The sequence below is a fragment of the Danio rerio genome, chromosome 5 (assembly GCF_052040795.2).
Source record: "Danio rerio strain M-AB ecotype USA chromosome 5, GRCz13ab, whole genome shotgun sequence".
Taxonomy (NCBI): domain Eukaryota; kingdom Metazoa; phylum Chordata; class Actinopteri; order Cypriniformes; family Danionidae; genus Danio; species Danio rerio.
In genome coordinates this window covers 3,890,001-3,910,000 of record NC_141025.1, presented here as the reverse complement: position 1 = coordinate 3,910,000, position 20,000 = coordinate 3,890,001, and the positions used below count along the sequence as shown (strand labels likewise).

The following is a 20,000-nucleotide window of genomic DNA, read 5'->3' as shown; positions in this document are numbered from 1 at the left end:
ATCAAGTGACTCGTGACCCCTACTGTCCTTGCAGGTAGTTATAAACGTACAAATTTTGCACACACACCAGTATTTGACACTGTACACCGAATGTTGTCAAGCAAACTGCATTGTCAGTTCTCTATATATGTCGGGACCAGCGACATATATACCAAATAACAAATCCAGCGACTCATGACCCCCACTGTCCTTGCAGGTGGTTATAAACATACAAATTTTGCAAACACTGTTGTACACACACCAGTATTTGACACTGTACAATGAATGATGGTAAAGAACTGTATTTACAGTTCCCTGGATGTGTGGGGACCCCCAAAATAACAATTCCAGTGACTCGCGACCTCCACTGTCCTCACAGGAGGTTATAAACGTACAAATATTGCACACAATGTTGCACACACACCAGTATTTGACCCTGTTACACCAATTTATGTCAAGCAAACTGCATTTTCAGTTCTCTGGATATGTCGGGACCCCCAAAATAACAAATACAGTGACTCATGACCCCTACTGTCCTTGCAGGTGGTTATAAACGTACAAATTTTGCACACAATGGTGCACACACACCAGTATTTGACCCTGTTACACCAATTTATGTCAAGCAAACTGCATTTTCAGTTCTCTGGATATGTCGGGACCCCCACAATAACAAATCTAGTGACTCGCGACCCCAATTGTCCTCGCACGTGGTTAGAAACATACAAATATTGAACTATGAACTATAGAAACACAAGTATATTGACAACTAGGGTTGTAACGGTATGAATTTTTTACGGTATGATAATCGTCTAAAACAATACCACGGTTTGACGGTTTCGCGGTATACGGTATGTTACAAATGTTACAAAATAATAGAACAGTGAAGCAAATTTGACTTTTTCCAAATAATATATTTTCAGTTACTATAAACAACACCACTTACAATGAACAAATAAAAAAATAAGAAAATAATAAATGTGTCAAAGTCCAAATAAAGTCCAAATAAACATGGTGCAAATCCTCAGTAAAAAATAGATATAAATATTTACTATACTATAAATAGTTACATAACGAAACTAGATTCAATATGGAACATCCTTAGGTTTTATGTGCCAGCATGGATATGGTTGTCTATCGATATGGATTTGGATATGGTTGTCTGCAATGCAGACAAACAGCTGCACCTTCATTTGCGTCTTTTGAAAACAGCAAGAGCAGCAGTTTGTCTTTGCTGTGTCACTGTTTTGTCATGTTTCTGTGCTGCTGTGCATGCAAAAGTACTTAGTTTTTTTGTGTGTTTTATTTATCTCTCTTTCTGTGTTGTTCAAAAAGCTCATTGTTGGTCCACAAACAAAAGCGAAACCTATGCTAATTGGTTGTGATATAGCGAGTTTGAACCAATCTGGGCATGGAGGAGGGACAATGCATCAATGTATCATGTCTGGTTTGTCCGGAGACACAGTGACGAGCGTTTCTTTGTCAAATCAGCGTTGTCAAATTTTGATGACGTAACCGCACTGATTCCGGAGCCTCTGAAAAAGTGTGATACAGCACTGGAAAGCTGAGGTTCTCTTCTTTATGCCAATCTTTGAATTGTATGAATCGGATCAGCGGATCAAAAGTTATTAAACATTTAAGAGCAATACTTATTTTTAGCCGCGGGCGGCTGTCTCGGTCTTTAAGGGTTAAAACCGTTGATATGCAATTGTTCATGGTATGATAATCATGCACGTTCAAATCGTGGTAAACCGTCATACCGGTATATTGTTACAACCCTATTGACAACACAAAAAAAGTGCAACAGTCGAACAACCATACAATCATCACGATAACAAACATTTTTCAATATATTGTGCAACCCTCGACTGCTGCTTTCTCCATTCTATTACGAAAACCATCAGAGCAACTTCAAAGGAATCCCTAATTAATTCCCTTAATATTTTGCTGCCACCCATGCAGTAAAATCCCACCGAATATAAAGCCATAATAATTGATGAAGCAGCCATGAGCGCCACAAACCGCCCCCTGAAATTGCGTCTCTTTGTGTGAAGACCTGACGACTAATGAGATGTTAATGGAGCATGTTTTTACCTCAGAAACACTCATGAAGGGGGTTTTCGTGCGCTCAGAGTTGAGTTTTTCTCCCCGCGAGGGTTGCACTGTATCTTTGTGTGTGTTTGCTCAGTGGAGAGGCAATTAGCAGAGCCTTTTTCCATGTAAGAGCGACTCAGTTGAACTCTATGGAGGTGGATGGCATTGCGGGATAATCAGATTTAAAAGCCACTGGGGTTTCCATTGTGCTTTTTCTGCTTCTGTATGTTTTTGTCTGGCTGTCAGACATTGCATTTGCATTGCATTAGGTCTGTCATGATAGAATATTTTTGTTGTGAGATATGTTGTCACAGTTGTGGGGATGCACCGATACCATTATTTTTTTTTTTAACCGATCCGATACCAAAATTCTAAGTATCGACGATACAGATTCGAGCCCGAATACTGTGCCGTTTTTTTATTTATCTATTTTTAAAGCATAATACAGTTTCTATAGTTCTGGTGCTAAACTCAAATGATAGTGAAAATAACACTATCTTTAGTAAAAACAACACACATGTTGGCCTACTGTATATGACCGACTAGGGGTGTCACGATTTCGATTTTAAATCGAAATCGATTGAAATTTATGCTCAATTTCGATTATCGAATCAAAAAATAGAATCGTCAATGCTGCCACGCCCCCATGTCACGTCAGCTTGGCTTGTCATGCGGGAAAAAAACAGGCTTGTTGAAGAGTTTGTTAAATGGCAGAAGCAGGAGACCCGTCGACATAGCTTAAACCCTCTCCTCTTTCAATGAAGTCGCTGGTGTGTAAGCATTTTGGATTTCCAGTGAGTTATGTTGACAACGTTTTTGTTGTCGACAAAAAAACACAGTTTTGCAAGCTCTGCTATGTACGTATTACGTACGGTTCGTCCGATAGACAACACCGGCATCGCGATCCTCCGCCCGCCCTCCGCTCGCGAAAAGTACACACTCAGGCCCTGTTTACACTGTCTTTGTTTTTAAATGGCATTTTAGAACGACAACGATTTGACATCCACAGTGGCGTGTAGCATTTCTGAGCAACTCTCCTTCCTCTCTACCTCTGAAAATGCACATCACGTGACCACACACACTCATTTACACACAGACACAGACGCACACACAGCCATGTGCTCGAGACAGCAGGTCCAGGCAGTCAGAGGACTGCTTCAATCTTTCACTCACTTGTACTTTGTCATTTTAGCGAACACCTCAGATACTGTTGGCTGGTTCCTGTTGGTTGTGCGTCTTTTTTACCGACGCCATTATAACGACACAGATCACTGCCTATTCACGAGTCCCGCAGAAAAAGTGATTGACAGGTGGTCATTATGTGTGTATCTTGCCTTCTGAATCAAATCAGCAGGATGCCCTTCTGGATCTTTCACTAACTTTGAAGAAACTACTGACTCTGTATACATGGACATCAGTTATTTGCCTTAATAAGACAATAATATGATTAAGGTGTTGCGTGAAGTGCTTTTTGAATGTTGTGCCATCAGGCTATTCACGTTTCCTGCAGATGCTCATGCAACTTTGGGTCTTTTATCCTTAATTTTTTTGACTTTATTGCAGTTTGTTTCAAATTTCACTCACACTCATGAACATATCATTCACGCTCACATGACAAACTGGGATAATAGACATGAGTATAAGGTAAGGACTGGTGGAAGAGTGTTGTTTTAATGGAAAGAAAAAAAACCCTCTGCATTTTGTGATGTGTGCGCGTGCGAGCGTGCGAGCGTGCGTGCGAGCGTGCGTGCGTGCGTGCGTGCGTGCTTGCGTGCGTGCATGCGTGCGGTCCTTTACTGAAAGCCGTGTGTGTGGATCTTGTCACAAAATGCGGCGAACAGTCCTACATGAAGGTAATAGTTTAATTGCGGTGTTTACTTCAATAATGCCGCTAATATCTCCATACTCCACACGTCTTAATTCCATTTCTGTTTAATTCATTTATGACTTTAGTCGGATTATGGTAATCAGAAATCACAGTTTACATGGTGATTCTTAATCAGAGTGTTGTCTTAATCGTATTCAAATCGTGTTAAAGAAATGTTGCCCATGTAAACATACTCAATGTTCGACTCAACCACACTGTCACACCCCATTCACACGGGGCTTCAGCGTCAACGCTTGACTGAAGGCGTGTCTGAAGTTGGGGCTGAAGCGATCGTCATAGAAGTTTCAGCCAATGAAATTCAGTCAGCCATAGGCCACTGTCTAGCTGGTGTATTTGCATACAGCGATCTGATTGGCTGATGCTTCCGTCGACGCTTGAAAAGTTGAGCTAGTCCCAACTTCTGCAGCGAGCAACGCCTCTGAAGCGGCGCCGACAGATCCACAATGCAGTTCGGCAACGCCTGACGTCACCCATTCAAAGTGAATGGGAAGCGTTGACGCTGACGCCCCGTGTAAATGGGGCGTCAGGGCTCTGTGAACTTGGCTTTGCGAAGCAGCATGCTGTACGTACAACAAAAGCAAGTATGCTATGGTATGGCTCATGTTCACTCACATTGGAAGATGATTTACGGATAGTCGTGTCAGGAATCTGACCACAGATTAGCATGTTGTCCTCAAAAACCGGCTCAACCATCACACTGAATCAGGTAAGCTGTATATTTATGTTTCAATGTAATTAATTATACGCACTTCAAACGCTGCAAGTAATATGTGAATGATGTTTGCACATGCATTATAATTGTGTCTCAAGGGAGGGGTGCCTGGTGGGGCGTGAGTTAAATTGGACAAACTTGGGGGGGCGTGTGTCCTAAAAGTTTGAAAACCCCTGATCTACAGAACAAACCAGTTATACAATAACTTGCCTAATTACCCTAACTTCACCCTAATTAACCTAGTTATACCTTTAAATGTCACTTTAAGCTGTTTAGAAGTGTCTTAAAGAGTATCTAGTCAAATATAAAATAAATCAGTAATTAGAGATGAGTTATTAAAACTATTATGCTTAGAAATGTTATAATAATAATTATAATTATATAGGTAATTATTAATAATTCAGCAGGGCTAATAATTCTGACATCAACTGTATATCTGTTGTACATGATAACTAGTTCACTGTATGACTAAGTGTATACATGTAAACAGTCAATGGACTCAAGTGTGGACTTCAGTGGCAGCATCTCCAGTTATTTGTATTTACATGTCCTTATTTCCACTCTCTCTCCTGATTAATTCCACATTCCAGACGTTGTGCGTCATCTGCACCATTGTCTCTCAATGCAAATATCGGAGAGGCACGTGTGGCCCTCCTGTAGCCTCTGCGACGATCAATAGAGCGACATCATTCCAGCGTCATCTCCATGGAAACCATCCTGCTCCACAGCCATGATTGGCCGACTCCCAGAAACTGCTTGTATGTGATTGGAGGAGCCCCCCCCCCCCCTGTTTTCTCTCTCTCTCTTTCTCGCTCGCTCAGCCACACGCTCTCCTGCTCTTCATCTTAATGTTGTTATCTTACCGAACACACATTTAGGCAGAGCTCTGAGATCCAGAAGCATCACTGGAAAGCAGGATCCCCCTTTTGATGAACTGACGCGTCCGAGCGGAGGAGGTGATAAGGATGAAAGCACGACGCAATGAGCCGAGTGCAAATCCAGTCCACGGAGAGAGAGAGGAAATGAAGAGACCTGTTAGGAAATAAGACATCACCTTCTGCTTCAAACACCTGCTCCGTCTACGTGATTTTTGTCATCGCTGTCTTGTCTTTGAGCCTTTTGTATCAACAGCTGAAGCGATATATGGATGTATGGAGGTTCTGTGCGTCTCTCGATCAGGGATTTGATTTTGTATCGGGGATCCTTGTTTTATAAGACATTGGTGTGTTTGGGTTTTATATAATAAGACATTTTTTTTGAGAGCGATGCAGTTCATTGGAGGAATATAGGCTTGGGGATGCCTCTTTAAGAATTCCCTGTAGCTTTTTTATACATCTACATTAAGTTTTATTTAAATACATTTGACTGTAGATACATTTTTAGCATTTTTAAATGCACAAAGATTAGCCGTAAACTATAACGCACATCATTGACTTTAAATGAACTGGTAGATTTACTGTCGATTTTTCCCTCATGTGCTTGTTCGAGAATATACGCTTCTCTGGGCATCCTTGAGACCTGTGTTTGCACTTGGAAACGGAGTAATGCATGACTTGTGTACTAGGCCGGACCCATCTGAACCACCGCAGCACGGTTCACCCACACCAGAGATGATTAGTGGTGAACCTGAACCTCCAGCTGGACCCGGGCATCCCGATCGAGGAAAACCAGAGGAGAAAGCACTAAATTCGGATGTTTTGAGTGCGGTGAACATGAGATCCTCCACGACTAATGGAAACAGCAGTGTCATGGTGCCGTCCAATGTTTTGGCTAAGCGGCATCATTCTCTATATGAAGGGCTGAATGGATGCGAGGCAGGGAGATTCGGAAAGGTGCGTTTAAAATGCATTTTCAGTGTGCAAATATTCCCGATGAAGACATATTATTGTCTTTCTCTGATGTAGCCCGATAGATTATTCTTAAATATGCTGATTCATTTGTAACTAAACTTTCCTGTGTGCTTCTTTGAGATAAACTATGGTTTGAAAGTATTGTCATTGGCTAAACAAAGCAAAAAATGACAACATTGGTAATACCATATTAATGCTAATCTTCATTGTTTGGGCTGAATGCATGTGAGGCTGGAGGATTTAGAAAGGTGCATTTTTCTGCATGCAAATACCAATCATAAGACCTTTTATACTGTTTCTCTGATGTCGCCAGACGGATTCATCTGATGTAAGAGTTGGTGTACGTTTGGAAATCTTGAGCTTACATCTTATTTGCTTATTTATGAGGTCTATAATTGGATTTTAATGAGCGATAACTGTTTAGATGTTGCCATTCTAATCTCTTATATAGTCTTTGCCAGTTTGCAATGTCATGTTTGCTCTAAATTTTACTGTTGTGGAAGTTTTTGTATAACACTCATAAATATATATTTAGGGATCCTCTGAGGTTGTTAATGATTAGATGGCTGTTCTGATACTTGCTGTTGTGCTGCATTGCTTCATGCAATGGTTAAAAGCAAAGCAACCCCATTTTAAAGATATAAAACAAGGCTTTTAATGCTGAAATGTCACCAGTCAGAGCTCAAATATAACCTGTGTCAGTTTGCAATATCAAGTTCGCTTTAAATCTCACTGTTGTAGAAGTGTTTTGTATAATGTTCATGAATATTTAATTGGGGATCTTCTGAGGTCGTTTATGATTAGTTGGATGTTCTGAAACTCATGGTTTAAAGCAATGCAAACCCATTTTCAAGATGCAAAACAAGGGTTTTAATGCTGAAATGCCACCATTTAAATCTCAAATATAGTCTTTTACAGTTTGCAATATTGTGTCTGCTTTACATTTCACTGGAAGTTTTTGTATAAAGCTTGTGAATATATATTTAGGGATCTTCTGAGGTTGTTCATGATTAGATGGCTGTTCTGAAACTGCATTCTGCATTGCTTCATGCAATGGTTAAAAGCAATGCAAACCGATTTTCAAGATATAAAACAAGGCTTTTAATGCTGAAATGTCACCATTAAAATCTACTATAGTTTCTTTTTTAGTCCATTCAATGTGTTTGCATCACCTTAAAATGTATTTATAAAGCTCATGAATATTAAATGAGGCAGTTTGATTAGTTGGCTGTTCTGGAACTTGCTGTAGTGCTGCATTGCTTCATGCTGTTGTTTAAAGTAATGCAAACCGATTTTCAAGATATGAAACAAGGCTTTTAATGCTGAAATGTCACCATTAAAATCTACTATAGTTTCTTTTTTAGTCCATTCAATGTGTTTGCATCACCTTAAAATGTATTTATAAAGCTCATGAATATTTAATGAGGCAGTTTGATTAGTTAGCTGTTCTGAAACTTGCTGTACTGCTGCATTGCTTCATGCACTGGATAAAAGCAATACAAACCTATTTTCAAGATATAAAACAAGGCTTTTAATGCTGATTCAAATCTCACATATAGTGTTTTACAGTTTGCAGTATTGTGTTTGCTTTACATTTCAATGGAAGTTTTTGTATAAAGCTTGTGAATATTTAATTAGGGATCCTAGATCTTTTATGATTGGTTAGCTCTTCTGGAACCTGCTGTAGTGCTGCATTGCTTCATGCAATGATTAAAAGCAATGCAAACCTATTTTCAAGATATAAAACAAGGCTTTTATGAAATGTCACCATTCATATCTCATATAGTGTCTTTATCAGTCCATTCAATGTGTTTGGATCACCTTAAAATGCATTTATGAAGCTCATGAATATTTAATGAGGCAGTTTGATTAGTTGGCTGTTCTGGAACTTGCTGTAGTGCTGCATTGCTTCATACGGTTGTTTAAAGCTATGTAAACCAATTTTCAGTCTACAAAACGAGGCTTTAAATTTTGAAATGTCACCATTCATATCTTATATAGTGTCCTTTTTAGTCCATTTAATGTGTTTGCATCACCTTAAAACGTATTTATGAAGCTCATGAATATTAAATTAGGTAAATTAGTTGGCTGTTCTGGAACTTGCTGTATTGCTGCATTTATGCAGTGATTAAAAAGCACTGCAAACCCATTTTCAAGATATAAAACAAGGTTTTTAATGTTCAAATTTCACCGTTCAAATCTCATATATACTCTTTGTTAGTTTGCAATATTGTGTTTGCTTTACACTAAACTGTATTTGTAGAGTTTATGAGTATTTAATGAGGTAGTTTGATTCGTTGGCTGTTCTGAAAATTGCTGTAGTGCTGCATTGCTCTGTGTAATAGTTAAAATCGAAGCAAACCCATTTTCAAGATACAAAACAAGGCTTTTAATGTCACCAAACAAATATATAGTGTCTTCGTTAGTCCAGTTAATGTGTTTGCATCACCTTAAAATGTATTTATAAAGCTCATGAATATTTAATGAGGCAGTTTGATTAGTTGGCTGTTCTGGAACTTGCTGTAGTGCTGCATTGCTTCATGCAGTTGTTTAAAGCAATGCAAACCCATTTTCAATTTACAAAACAAGGCTTTTAATGCTGAAATGTCACCATTCATATCTTATATAGTGTCCTTTTTAGTCCATTTAATGCGTTTGCATCACCTTAAAACGTATTTATGAAGCCCATGAATATTTAATTAGGTAACTTTTTAGGTAGTTTTTGATCAGTTGGCTGTTCTGAAACTTGCTGTAGTGCTGCATTGCTTCATGCACTGGTTAAAAGCAATACAAACCTATTTTCAAGATATAAAACAAGGCTTTTAATGCTGATTCAAATCTCATATATAGTATTTTACACTGCAGTATTGTTTGCTTTACAGCTCACTGGATGTTTTTGTATAAAGCTCTTTAATATTTAACTTCTAAGATCTTTTATGATTGGTTAGCTTTTCTGAAGCTTGCTGTATGGATTGGTTAGAAGCAATGCATACTTATTTCTAAGATGGAAAAACAAAACTTTTAGTGTTGATGTCACCCTTCATATCTCATATAGTGTCTTTATTAGTCAATTTAATGTGTTTGCATCACCTTAATGTATTTATAAAGCTCATGAATATTTAATGAGGCAGTTTGATTAGTTGATTCATTTGATTCGTTGGCTGTTCTGAAGTTTGCTGTAGTGTAGTTCAAGGACTAATAGGATCTGAATGCATCCAGAAATCAATTGTGTGAATCACAAACATGAGCAGTAAAGAATGTTTACTGAGCTTTGTTTTCTTTCTAACCTTGTCATGTTTCATGTCAAATCTATTCAATTAAACAGTACAGTCAATTACAGTAATAGAAATTTTAATCACTGTAAAGAAATCATTTTTTACACTGGTGGCGTCTAGAGTAGCATTCATACGGATGTACACTGTAAATACATGATTGCATAAGTAAGGCGATGAGATTTAAATAAAAATGTCTTTTTAAATAAACATAATTTTCCATAATAATAATAATAACAACATCAACAACAATACTAATGATATTGATAACATGAATTATAATTACATTAATAATAATAACAATAACAATTACTTTAATGATAATAATAACAACAACATTGATATCATTAATAATAATAATAAAAATAACAACATTAACAATCTTAATAATAAAAATAATAATAATAATAATAATAATAATAATAATAATAACATTATAACATTAGTATTATTAATAGTAATATTAACAATAACAACATTATTAACATTAATAATCAAAAATAACCACAACAACATTAATAATAATAATAATAATAATAATAATAATAATAATAATAATAATAATAATAACAACATTCCTAACATTAATAATAATAATAACATTAATAACATTATTATTGATAATAATAATAATAATAATAATATATTATTATTATTATTATTATTATAGTAACATTAATAATAATAATAATAATAATGATAATAATAATAATAATAATAACAACAACAACAACAACAAATTAATTAATGATTAAAAAAAACATCTACACAGCAAATGATTCTTAACATATAAATCAAACAATAAATTAATAATAGACTTTTTCCCTCATTTATATAAACACTGCACACATATATATTAAATCATAGAGAGTCGTATAACAAAATCTCATTCTGGAGCATTTTTGCTCTCCTATATTAAATGTCCGATCATTCATCACAGTAAAAGAGCTCAGACGTCTAGATATGTTTTAATTTCATTTTTGCAAGGAGCATGACTTAATAACGTCAGCTTAATTAAAACATATTGTACTACATAATGCACATCACTGTCTTGTCTTTAATGCATTTGTCAGGAGTTAAATTCAGACGCAGTGAATGACCTCAACCCATATTCCTGCCGCTGCAGACTCAATGTGGGACAACGCAGGATTCACTTAATGCATCCTCATTGAAAATCAATAGCAGCGCTGCAGATAGTCTCGTTCCTGTCACTGACCTCGCTGGTCATTTTGAGGTGTGAAAGCGTGGTTTAGGTGATCATGCACTTTTTTTTTTCATGCACACAGTGTTACAGAATAAAACTAGTCATGCTTAACTGCACTTTTCAGTATTGGTTGTCAGAGTATTGACATTTTTTAAGGTCAAATGAGCTACGAGTAGCGGCAGAGCGTGACAAAACATGAAAGCAATTTCTGTTGCCACATAGTATTTTGAACTGTATTAACCCGTGTGTTATTGTGTTAATCAAGAATGCATGAGTGTGCTGTCATGGCTTTGCAATCAAAAAAATGTGAATATTATGGAAGTCAGTGGGGCAAAAACAGCCACAAACATAACCAAAGGGTGGTCAATTTTCCCAGAACGTATTGAGTTTTTAAACATTTTCATAGCATTTTCCCAAAATATGTGTTAAAATAAGATTTGTCAACAAAAACCATCACATTCGCTGAAACATAGAGAAAGTTGAGGCCAAATTAAGATTTAAAATCAGCCCAGAGTGGATGAAAACATCCCTAACAGCACATTTTGGTTAATATAAATATAACAATAATATTATTGCATTGGTGCATTAGATGGTTCATGTAACTAACCAGTTTAAGAAAGGATCCACATTGCATTTTGGAGTTTATAATAGTTAAGATTAATACAAATATTGGTTAATAATAAAGATGATGACGATTATAATATTAAATATTAGGTTGTTAATAAGGAAAACTGTTTTGGGGTTGAATGAGCTACTAGTATAGCAGACCATGACAAAACATGAAAACACTGTCTGCTCTGCTGCCATATAGTATGTTGAACTGTATTAATCAAAATATTACAATGCTATTATTGTGCATTAGTCGGTTCATGTTGCAAACCCGTTTTAAAATAATTCACATTGCATTTTGAAGCTTATAATATTTAATGAGATTAATTAAAAACATTTGTTAATGATAGTAATGATGATACTTTTGGGATTTAGATTATTTAAAAAAAAGATTCCCTTTGCATTTTTAGAGCTTACAATGATCAATAAGATTATTTAAAAATATTTGTTAATAAAATTAACTATTAAAGTGTCGAAAATGATTAGATTTCTTTTAAAATTTAGTTTTTAAAATGATTTAAATTGCATTATTATAAAGTTTATAATAGTTAATGCAATTGATTAAAATTGTTGTTATTAATAGTTCATTAATTCATTCATTTTTCTTTTCGGCCTAGTCTCTTTATTAATCTGGGGACGCCACAGTGAAATGAACCGCCAACTAATCCATCAAGTTTTACTCAACGGATGCCATTCCAGCTGCAATCCAATGAACCCATCACTGGGAAACATCTATATACATATTCACTCTCATACACTACGGACAATTTTAGCTTACTCAATTCATCTACCACAAGTCCTTGGAAACCGGAGCATCCAAAGGAAACCAACGTGAACACGGGGAGAACATGCAAACTCCACACAGAAATGACACCTGATCCAGCCGAGTCTCGAACTAGCGACCTTCTAACTGTGAGGCAATAGTGCTACCGACTGCGCCACCTTGTCACCCATTATTAACATTATTAATAATACTACTACTACTACCACTATAATAATAATAATAATAGGTGTACGATGGCGCAGTGGGTAGCACATTTGCCTCACAGCAAGAAGGTTGCTGGTTTGAGCCTCGGCTGGGTCAGTTGCCATTACTGTGTGGAGTTTGTCTTCAAATGTAGGGACTGATATTTAAAGCTTTCCTATGAATTGAGATATTACTAAATGTTTTTACAGTACAAATATAGGAAATGTAATGAATAACAGGGGTCCCGTTCACATATATAATCCAGTTTTTGTTACACATAGAGTATTTCAAGCATTTAATGTGTAAACAAGAGCAAACCAAGGCATAACCTTGAGACTTCAAATGTTGTGCACAGTTTGCATGAACTACTTTTATGGCACTTTTGCATCATTTACAGCTGAAGTCAGAATTATTCGCCCCCTTTGAATTTATTTTCTTTTTCAAATATTTCCCAAATGATGTTTAACAGAGCGAGGAAATGTTCACAGTATGTCTGATAATGTTTTTTCTTCTGGAGAAAGTCTTATTTGTTTTATTTTGGATAAAATAAAAGCAGTTTTTATTTTTTTAAACTTTTTTTTGATAGTCTACAGAACAAACCATCGTTATACAATAACTTGCCTAATTACCCTAACCTGCCTAGTTAACCTAATTAACCTAGTTAAGCCTTTCAATGTCACTTTAACCAGTTAAACTGCTGTTGTTTTTAGGATTTCCGCCTGGATTTTGCCTACCCAAATTTAAAAGCTTCCCAAATCCACATGCAGAGGTGTAAATGCAAAAATTTGGTATCATTTTAAAGAAAACCCTTTGAATTTTATAAAACACTATTGAAAGTGTTTAAAATATCTGTAGATGTTGTCTGTAATATAATAAACACCTAAAAAAGAGGTGCTTTTTGTAATTTTTCTTTCATTAACTCAAATTTGAAAGTGAACCTTTTAGGTTGTGTGTGGTCTAGCGTGCTGTAATTAATTTTGCTGGTTCCTGCACATGTCTGTAATCATAGGAAAAAAGAAAAATGTCTCCACCATAATCTCTGCAGAAGTTATTGTATTCCAACTGATGAGAGGTGCTGTACAAGCCACAGGGAGCGATCATTGTTTTCATATTTCAATATTCTTCTGTTTGATCAAACATAATTCACTGTGTTTGGACCACGTCAGACATATAAAAGGATTACTTATGCACATCACCTCAAAAACAGAGGAGAATGGCCCTGAAGCGCACAGCATAAGGTAAGAGATGACAGCTGTCTGTGCTATCTGGGGCTGCTTATTGATCATAAATGTATTGTTTTCACTTCTGCGCCATAGAAACACCGCGATTCATTCGGCAACTGTTTGATATGTGAATATAATTCAGTAAAAAGAATGCTAGAACTATATAAGCACTGGCAAGAGCTTTCATTTGAGCTATAACTTGTACATGTGTCATATGAAGAATATGAAAATTAACCAATGTAAAATACCCAGCTCGGGTATCCAAAATACTGTGTATTTAAGTGTAAATAACTTTTGTTCAGTAAAATAAAAACCAAAGTGACGCATATGAGCACAAAATATATATATATACACACTTTCAAACAAAACCACTTACCGGGGATCTGCTGCTAGCCCTTTAAATTTTAAAGCGAAAGTTGATGATGTCACGGACCCAGTACCGGGTCTGCAGAGTTTAACTGATTAAGCTGTATAGAAGTGTCTTGAAAAATATCTAGACAAATATTATTTACTGTCATCATGGCAAAGATAAAATAAATCAGTTATTAGAGTTATTAAAACTATTATGATTATAAATGTTCTGATAAAATCTGCTCTCCGTTAAACAGAAATTGGAGGAAAAAAAATAAACCGATAATTCAGGGGGGCTAATAATTCTGACTTCAACTGTATGTATTTTTATCATTATTATGTTCAAATGCTTTGTCATGCTTGGCTGCCTTGGTTTGTTTTGCTTCACATCTCTTTTTGTGTTGCACTGACGATCATACACTTTAAATGACACAACGGTGTGTTATTTTCTCCGGTTTAGAGCTCGCCTTTTGTGATTGATTTGCTCTGTCATTGTGTGGACGTTCTTTATTTTTGTTTTTACAGCATATGAGGGCGAGTAATCGAATTTTGGGTGAGCCATTTCTTTAAAGGACTGCGAATGTTTAAGGCTGGAGCTGCAGTGCCAGAAATAGAAATGAGAGAAAGTGTACGGCACAGGAGGAGGAGGAGGAGGCTGGTCTCTTTTAGAAAGGCTCCTCCGGGACGCTGGAGGAGGAAGAGTAGGATGGATGGATGAATAAAAAGATGGATTTTGGCTCATGCTTGATTGGATTGGTGGCAGGGATGTGGTTTGCCTGTCCTGCTGGTGATGCCTGGATCATGACTGGATCTCCAGCATGCAGGCCTAGTTTACACACTGTAAGATATTCAAAAGGCTAAATTAGGGATATACGGATACAATTATTTTAAGAACTGATCCGCTACCAACTGTTCTGATTATTGGCTGATACTGATCCGATTCTAGTGCAGTTTTTAGTCGAATTTAATGCAGTTTTTTTTAGTTTGATAAACTGAAATATAGAATAATATCTCTTCTGTATTACTAAATCTACTAAATACAGAGAAACTGTGTGTGAATATCTGATTTCTTTAATCTTTGCCATTATGACAGCACATAATATTTGACTAGATATTCTTTAAGACACTAGTAGTAAGCTTAACGTGACATTTAAAGGCTTAACTAGGTTAATTAGGGTAAAGTTAGGGTAATTAGGCAAGTCATTGTAAAACAGTGGTTTGTTCTGAAGACAATCCAAAACAAATATTGCTAAAGGGGGCTAATATTATTGACATGTTAATAGTTGTTCTTAGTATCTTGAATGCAGTGCAGTTGGCTTTGGATGAAAGCATCTGCAAAATATAGAATTGTGAATATAAACCTTTAGAAATCAATTTAAATGTAGTTAGTTATAGTTATGTAGTTATGTATAGTGCTTTTCACAATAATTATTTCAAAGCGGCTTTACAAAATGTGCGTGTTATTACATTACAGTTGACCCTTCGCCAAGCCACGCCCCAAAACCGCCATCCACCAGTCGTGGCTTAGCAATTGTAGCTACGCGCAGGTGCTCTGTCAAGCTTTCGAGCGAGTGCATATGGATTGTGCAAATCTGATACCCGGTCTCCTTAAAGGTTGGCTGGTGGAATTTTTCTCTTTAAAACCTAAAACCCCAGAGGAGAAATGCCACCATGGATCAAGCTGTGTGAGGGGCGCTACAGGAGTGGAGGCTTAGTTGGTTTTGTTTTGATATTGCTGACACATTCAGTGATAGACAGGCGGCAATAACTCACACACCTCTTACCCTAAACAGATCTAAACTGTGTTTCCTACAAAAAGTAAGTATGTTACTAAAAGTATTAGTAACATAGTAATAGCGAATAGGTCATAATGACATGAGTTATTGATCCGGAAAATACGAATCTGCGAATCTGTTGCTAACTTTACTGAACTTCATATCTCCATCTGTTTCAAGCTACGAATATTTGAAATTACAAATCAACAGAACAAAAACGAGATATGATCACACACTGAGCAGCTGCCATCAATATACTTCACCTCCAGCTGTTTTTCAGTCATTTATAAAGGGCAGACAAACACACTGACAGTAATATGTAACTTACTGTACTTTATTATGGGTCAATGCTGCTAATATTCGGCACAAATCAATCTGTTTCCCTTTCTGGCATTTCTATCTATGAAAGAACTATGTAAAAGCTCTGTCATGCATGTTTCCTGGTCGTTAGTAACACTATTTCATTGCACAACATTAATCTTTTAGGCTTTTTGGCTAAAAATAGAAAAATCACGGTTTAATTTGTTATTAGATTATTTTTCAAACTTCACCTCTCCTACTGAGCATGAGCTAAGCTGTTGAATGGTTAGCGTACGAGGCGGCTAGGCTAAGCTAGCTTCAATTTTGACTGAATTATTCTCTAATCCAGTGGTCACCAAACTTGTTCCTGCAGGGCCAGTGTTCTGCAGGTTTTAGCTCCAACCCTAATCAAACATACCTGAACAAGCTCATCAAGGTCTGCTATGTATACTTGAAGCATCCAGGCAGGTGTGTTGAGGCAAGTTGGAGCTAAACCCTGCGGGGACACTGGCCCTCCAGGACCGAGATTGGTGACCCCTGCTCTAATCGGTTGCCTATTATGTGATGAATATACCCCTGTAATGCACACTGCAGTCCTTTTTTGTTACGGATATCTCACCTGTTTGCCAAAAATGACATTATATCCCTGGCAATGTCTGAAGCCGGCGCACACACATTGAAAAAGCCGTGCCAGGCACGAAAGCTTGACAGGCGTAGCAACAGTAACTAAGGAGGGCGGGGCTTAGCGAAGGGTCCATTCAAATCAGAAAGAGTTAAAGGGCCATGAAACACTTCTAGTTTGACAAAGGTCAGGAAAGTGGGTGTGTCCAGCTTTGTTAAGGTGGGAGTGTCGAGTGGCGAAAGAGGGAAGGGTTTGCATGAAAAGGGGAGTTTCAGTACGTGCGGCAACCCAAACAAGACGTAGGGGGGATGGACAGTGGTTTGGAGAGCAGCGTTTACAGCGGATCTGAGAGCTGAGTGGAAGTGGAGGATTTCTCTCCGCCAGATTTCCCTCAGTCACATTATTTGGTTGAAGATAATGCAGGTCCACTGCACCTTTCAACACAAACACACTGGTGAATACAGGAGAAAGTGAAGATGCGAATATTGAAGTCTCGCAATATGAGGCCAGTTTTACTTGATAATCCCTCACCAAATCTCGCCTGAGTGAGACGGAGAACGTTCAAAACTCATCCTATTTGCTGAAACAGAGTAATTTAAGGCCAAATTAAGACTGAGGCCGTACTCACACTAGGTACAGTTGCCTCGAACCGGGCCAAAGCACGTTTGTCCCCCCTCCCGTCTCCCCCGACGGCCCACGCTCACACCATATCGGGCCTCGGCACGCTTACGTCATCGCTGCTGCTCTGTTCAGTGAGAAGCGCTCTCTATGGCAAGCCTTTTAGCATTTAAATCTTTGTTCTGACTCCATAAATATATTTAGAGATATCTCTAATTATATTTTGACTAGTCATAATTATAATTCCACTACTCAGAATGACAATTAGAGATATCTGCAATTACAATAAAATATCTGCAAATATATTATGACTAGTCATATTCCTCCATTGACTTCCATTGAAAAACATTTGCAGATATCTCTAAATGAGTTTTGATTAGTCACAATTGTAATTAGAGATATCTCTAACTGAGTTTTTACTAGTCATAATACGTTTGGAGATGTCTTTAATTCATCATATTTAGAGATATTTACAAATATATTTGAAGATATCTCTAATTAATTTACTAATAGTCGAATTACAGTTGTAGATATCTTGAATTGGATTTTTGACTAGTCAAGATTCATTTGGAGATATCTCTAATTACAATTGTGACTAGTCAAAACTCATTTAGAGATATCTGCAAATATTTTTCAATGGAAGTCAATGGAGGAATATGACTAGTCATAATATATTTGCAGATATTTCCAATCTGACTAGTCGAATTATAATTATTACTAGTCAAAATATAATTAGAGATATCTCTAAATATATTTATGCATAGTCAGAACAAAGGTTTAAATGCTAAAACGGCTTGCCATACGCTCTCACTCAGCAGCACAGTGGAGATTTCTCTAGTTATATTGTTTCAGTCGTTTGATATGCCGTCAAATATTTCGCCAAACAGTCCTTAGGGATGCGGGGACATGCAGTCAGATATTTCGCCGAACAGATCCGCCACTTTTGGCGCTCATAAACAATCATAAAGCCCTCGTGCTGCAGGAATGAGGAGGTCTGCTGAAGGTGCGCAGCTGTCGTGCAGTGAGGAGTTCTCGTCTTTAATAAACTACGGCAGTTTGCGATCACTGAACAGTAAGAATGATTAATAAATCCATATAAAACAACCCCTTAAAAGTCACGTCTCACTTTCAGTTTCGGGCTTTGGCGCGTTTTGCACTCACACACAAGTGTACCGCGCCAAAGCCCAAGTGAACCGCGCTCAGGCCCACCTCTTCCAACCGGGCCAGGGCCGGCCAAGTGAACCGTGCTTGAGCCCGATTCAGCGCACTCACACTTCTCAAACGATCCGGGAAACGGACCTGGGCACGGTACGGATGGCATAGTGTGAGTAGGCCCTTACAATCAGCCCAGAGTTGATGAAAACGACCCAACAGCACACAAGGGTTAATAATAAATCTTGCTGTCGCAGTGAAGTGTGGCTGTGGTTAATTTAGGAGCTCTGAAGTGTGTAAAGTGGGTTAAGGTGACATTATGAGCCTTAAGAACATCTGAAGTTCCGCCTCAGACAACACATGAACAAAACGCATCTGCTTTCTCTCTCATTTGCTCGTCAGACTATTAATCTTGCACACACCAGCGTCTCTGAAGAAAACCTCCTCTTTACTGTTTTCTGTCTTCACCATCTAAATTCTTCACTTCATTATGTGCTGCGTCTGCTGTTTCTACTTTTGTCCCTGCATTCTTCATTCTGTCCTTTATTGTGTTGCTTTTGTTCCTCTCACATTTCATTGGACTCACTTTGCTTAAAGGGCTGATGTGAATGTTGTTATCTTTATCCGTTTCTCATTTGTTCTGAGGCTGTAATGGTTTTTGGATGACAAACAAAGCACTTATCATTAGCTATGTTTCCATCCACATATTTTATTCGCATTTTGCATATGCGCATAAAAAACCAGTTGATGGAGACGCCATGATGCGCATAAATTTCGAAAATGCGCATAAAAAAACCTAACTGGGTAGGATAAACTTTTTATTCGATAAGAAAAGCTGCGCATAAACTACGATGGAAACACTTTTACCGCACAAACTCCAGCATGCGCATTAAAAAGGGTCATGTGATTTTGTTAAAAGAGATCATGTGATGCTTAAAATGTGTGTGAATGGATAAAACGTCAGGCTGAGCACATTATAAAACATCTGAAATGTTGTTTTGGTCATTAGAAAACGCCTTACTGTTTCAGTTTTAACGTTATTATATTATATGACCTCCAGAATCAAGAGCGCCTGTGCTCCGCGTCTGACACCTTCAAACACCACTGCGGGCTCACTGCTTGTCAGGATTGTCATCGATGAATTTGCTCTTCAGTGTTTGAACTCTCAGTAATGATTAAATCACACTGAACTGAGCTAAACTGAACTGAACTGAACTTAAACACTAAAACCTGAATCACACTGTTCCAGTTACTATGACCATTTATGTGAAGCTGCTTTGACACAATCTACATTGTAAAAGCGCTACACAAATAAAGCTGAATTGAAAAAAGCTGAATTGATTGTCTTCTGAGGCGCATTCATTTAGAAAAGATTGATGCAGCTTCT

General features: G+C 37.3%; 1 protein-coding gene and 1 long non-coding RNA gene across 39 annotated transcripts in view; one reads left to right on the top strand and one right to left on the bottom strand.

Annotated features, from left to right (window-relative positions):
* The window catches only part of LOC147843792 (uncharacterized), a 1,319,745-nt gene that overhangs the window by 855,391 nt on the left and 444,354 nt on the right, over window positions 1-20,000 (bottom strand). The window lies entirely within an intron of this gene.
* The window catches only part of tspoap1 (TSPO associated protein 1), a 252,455-nt gene that overhangs the window by 22,171 nt on the left and 210,284 nt on the right, over window positions 1-20,000 (top strand). For 2 of the 38 annotated variants that reach the window (XM_087253046.1, XM_087253045.1), the window contains exon 1: window positions 5,513-6,502. The exons of the other annotated variants lie outside the window; for them this stretch is intronic. In XM_087253046.1, the coding sequence (XP_087109172.1) occupies window positions 6,215-6,502 (288 nt within the window). In that variant the 5' untranslated portion in view covers window positions 5,513-6,214. Of the gene's footprint in view, window positions 1-5,512; window positions 6,503-20,000 lie in introns of those variants that run through there. 38 annotated transcript variants of the gene reach the window in all.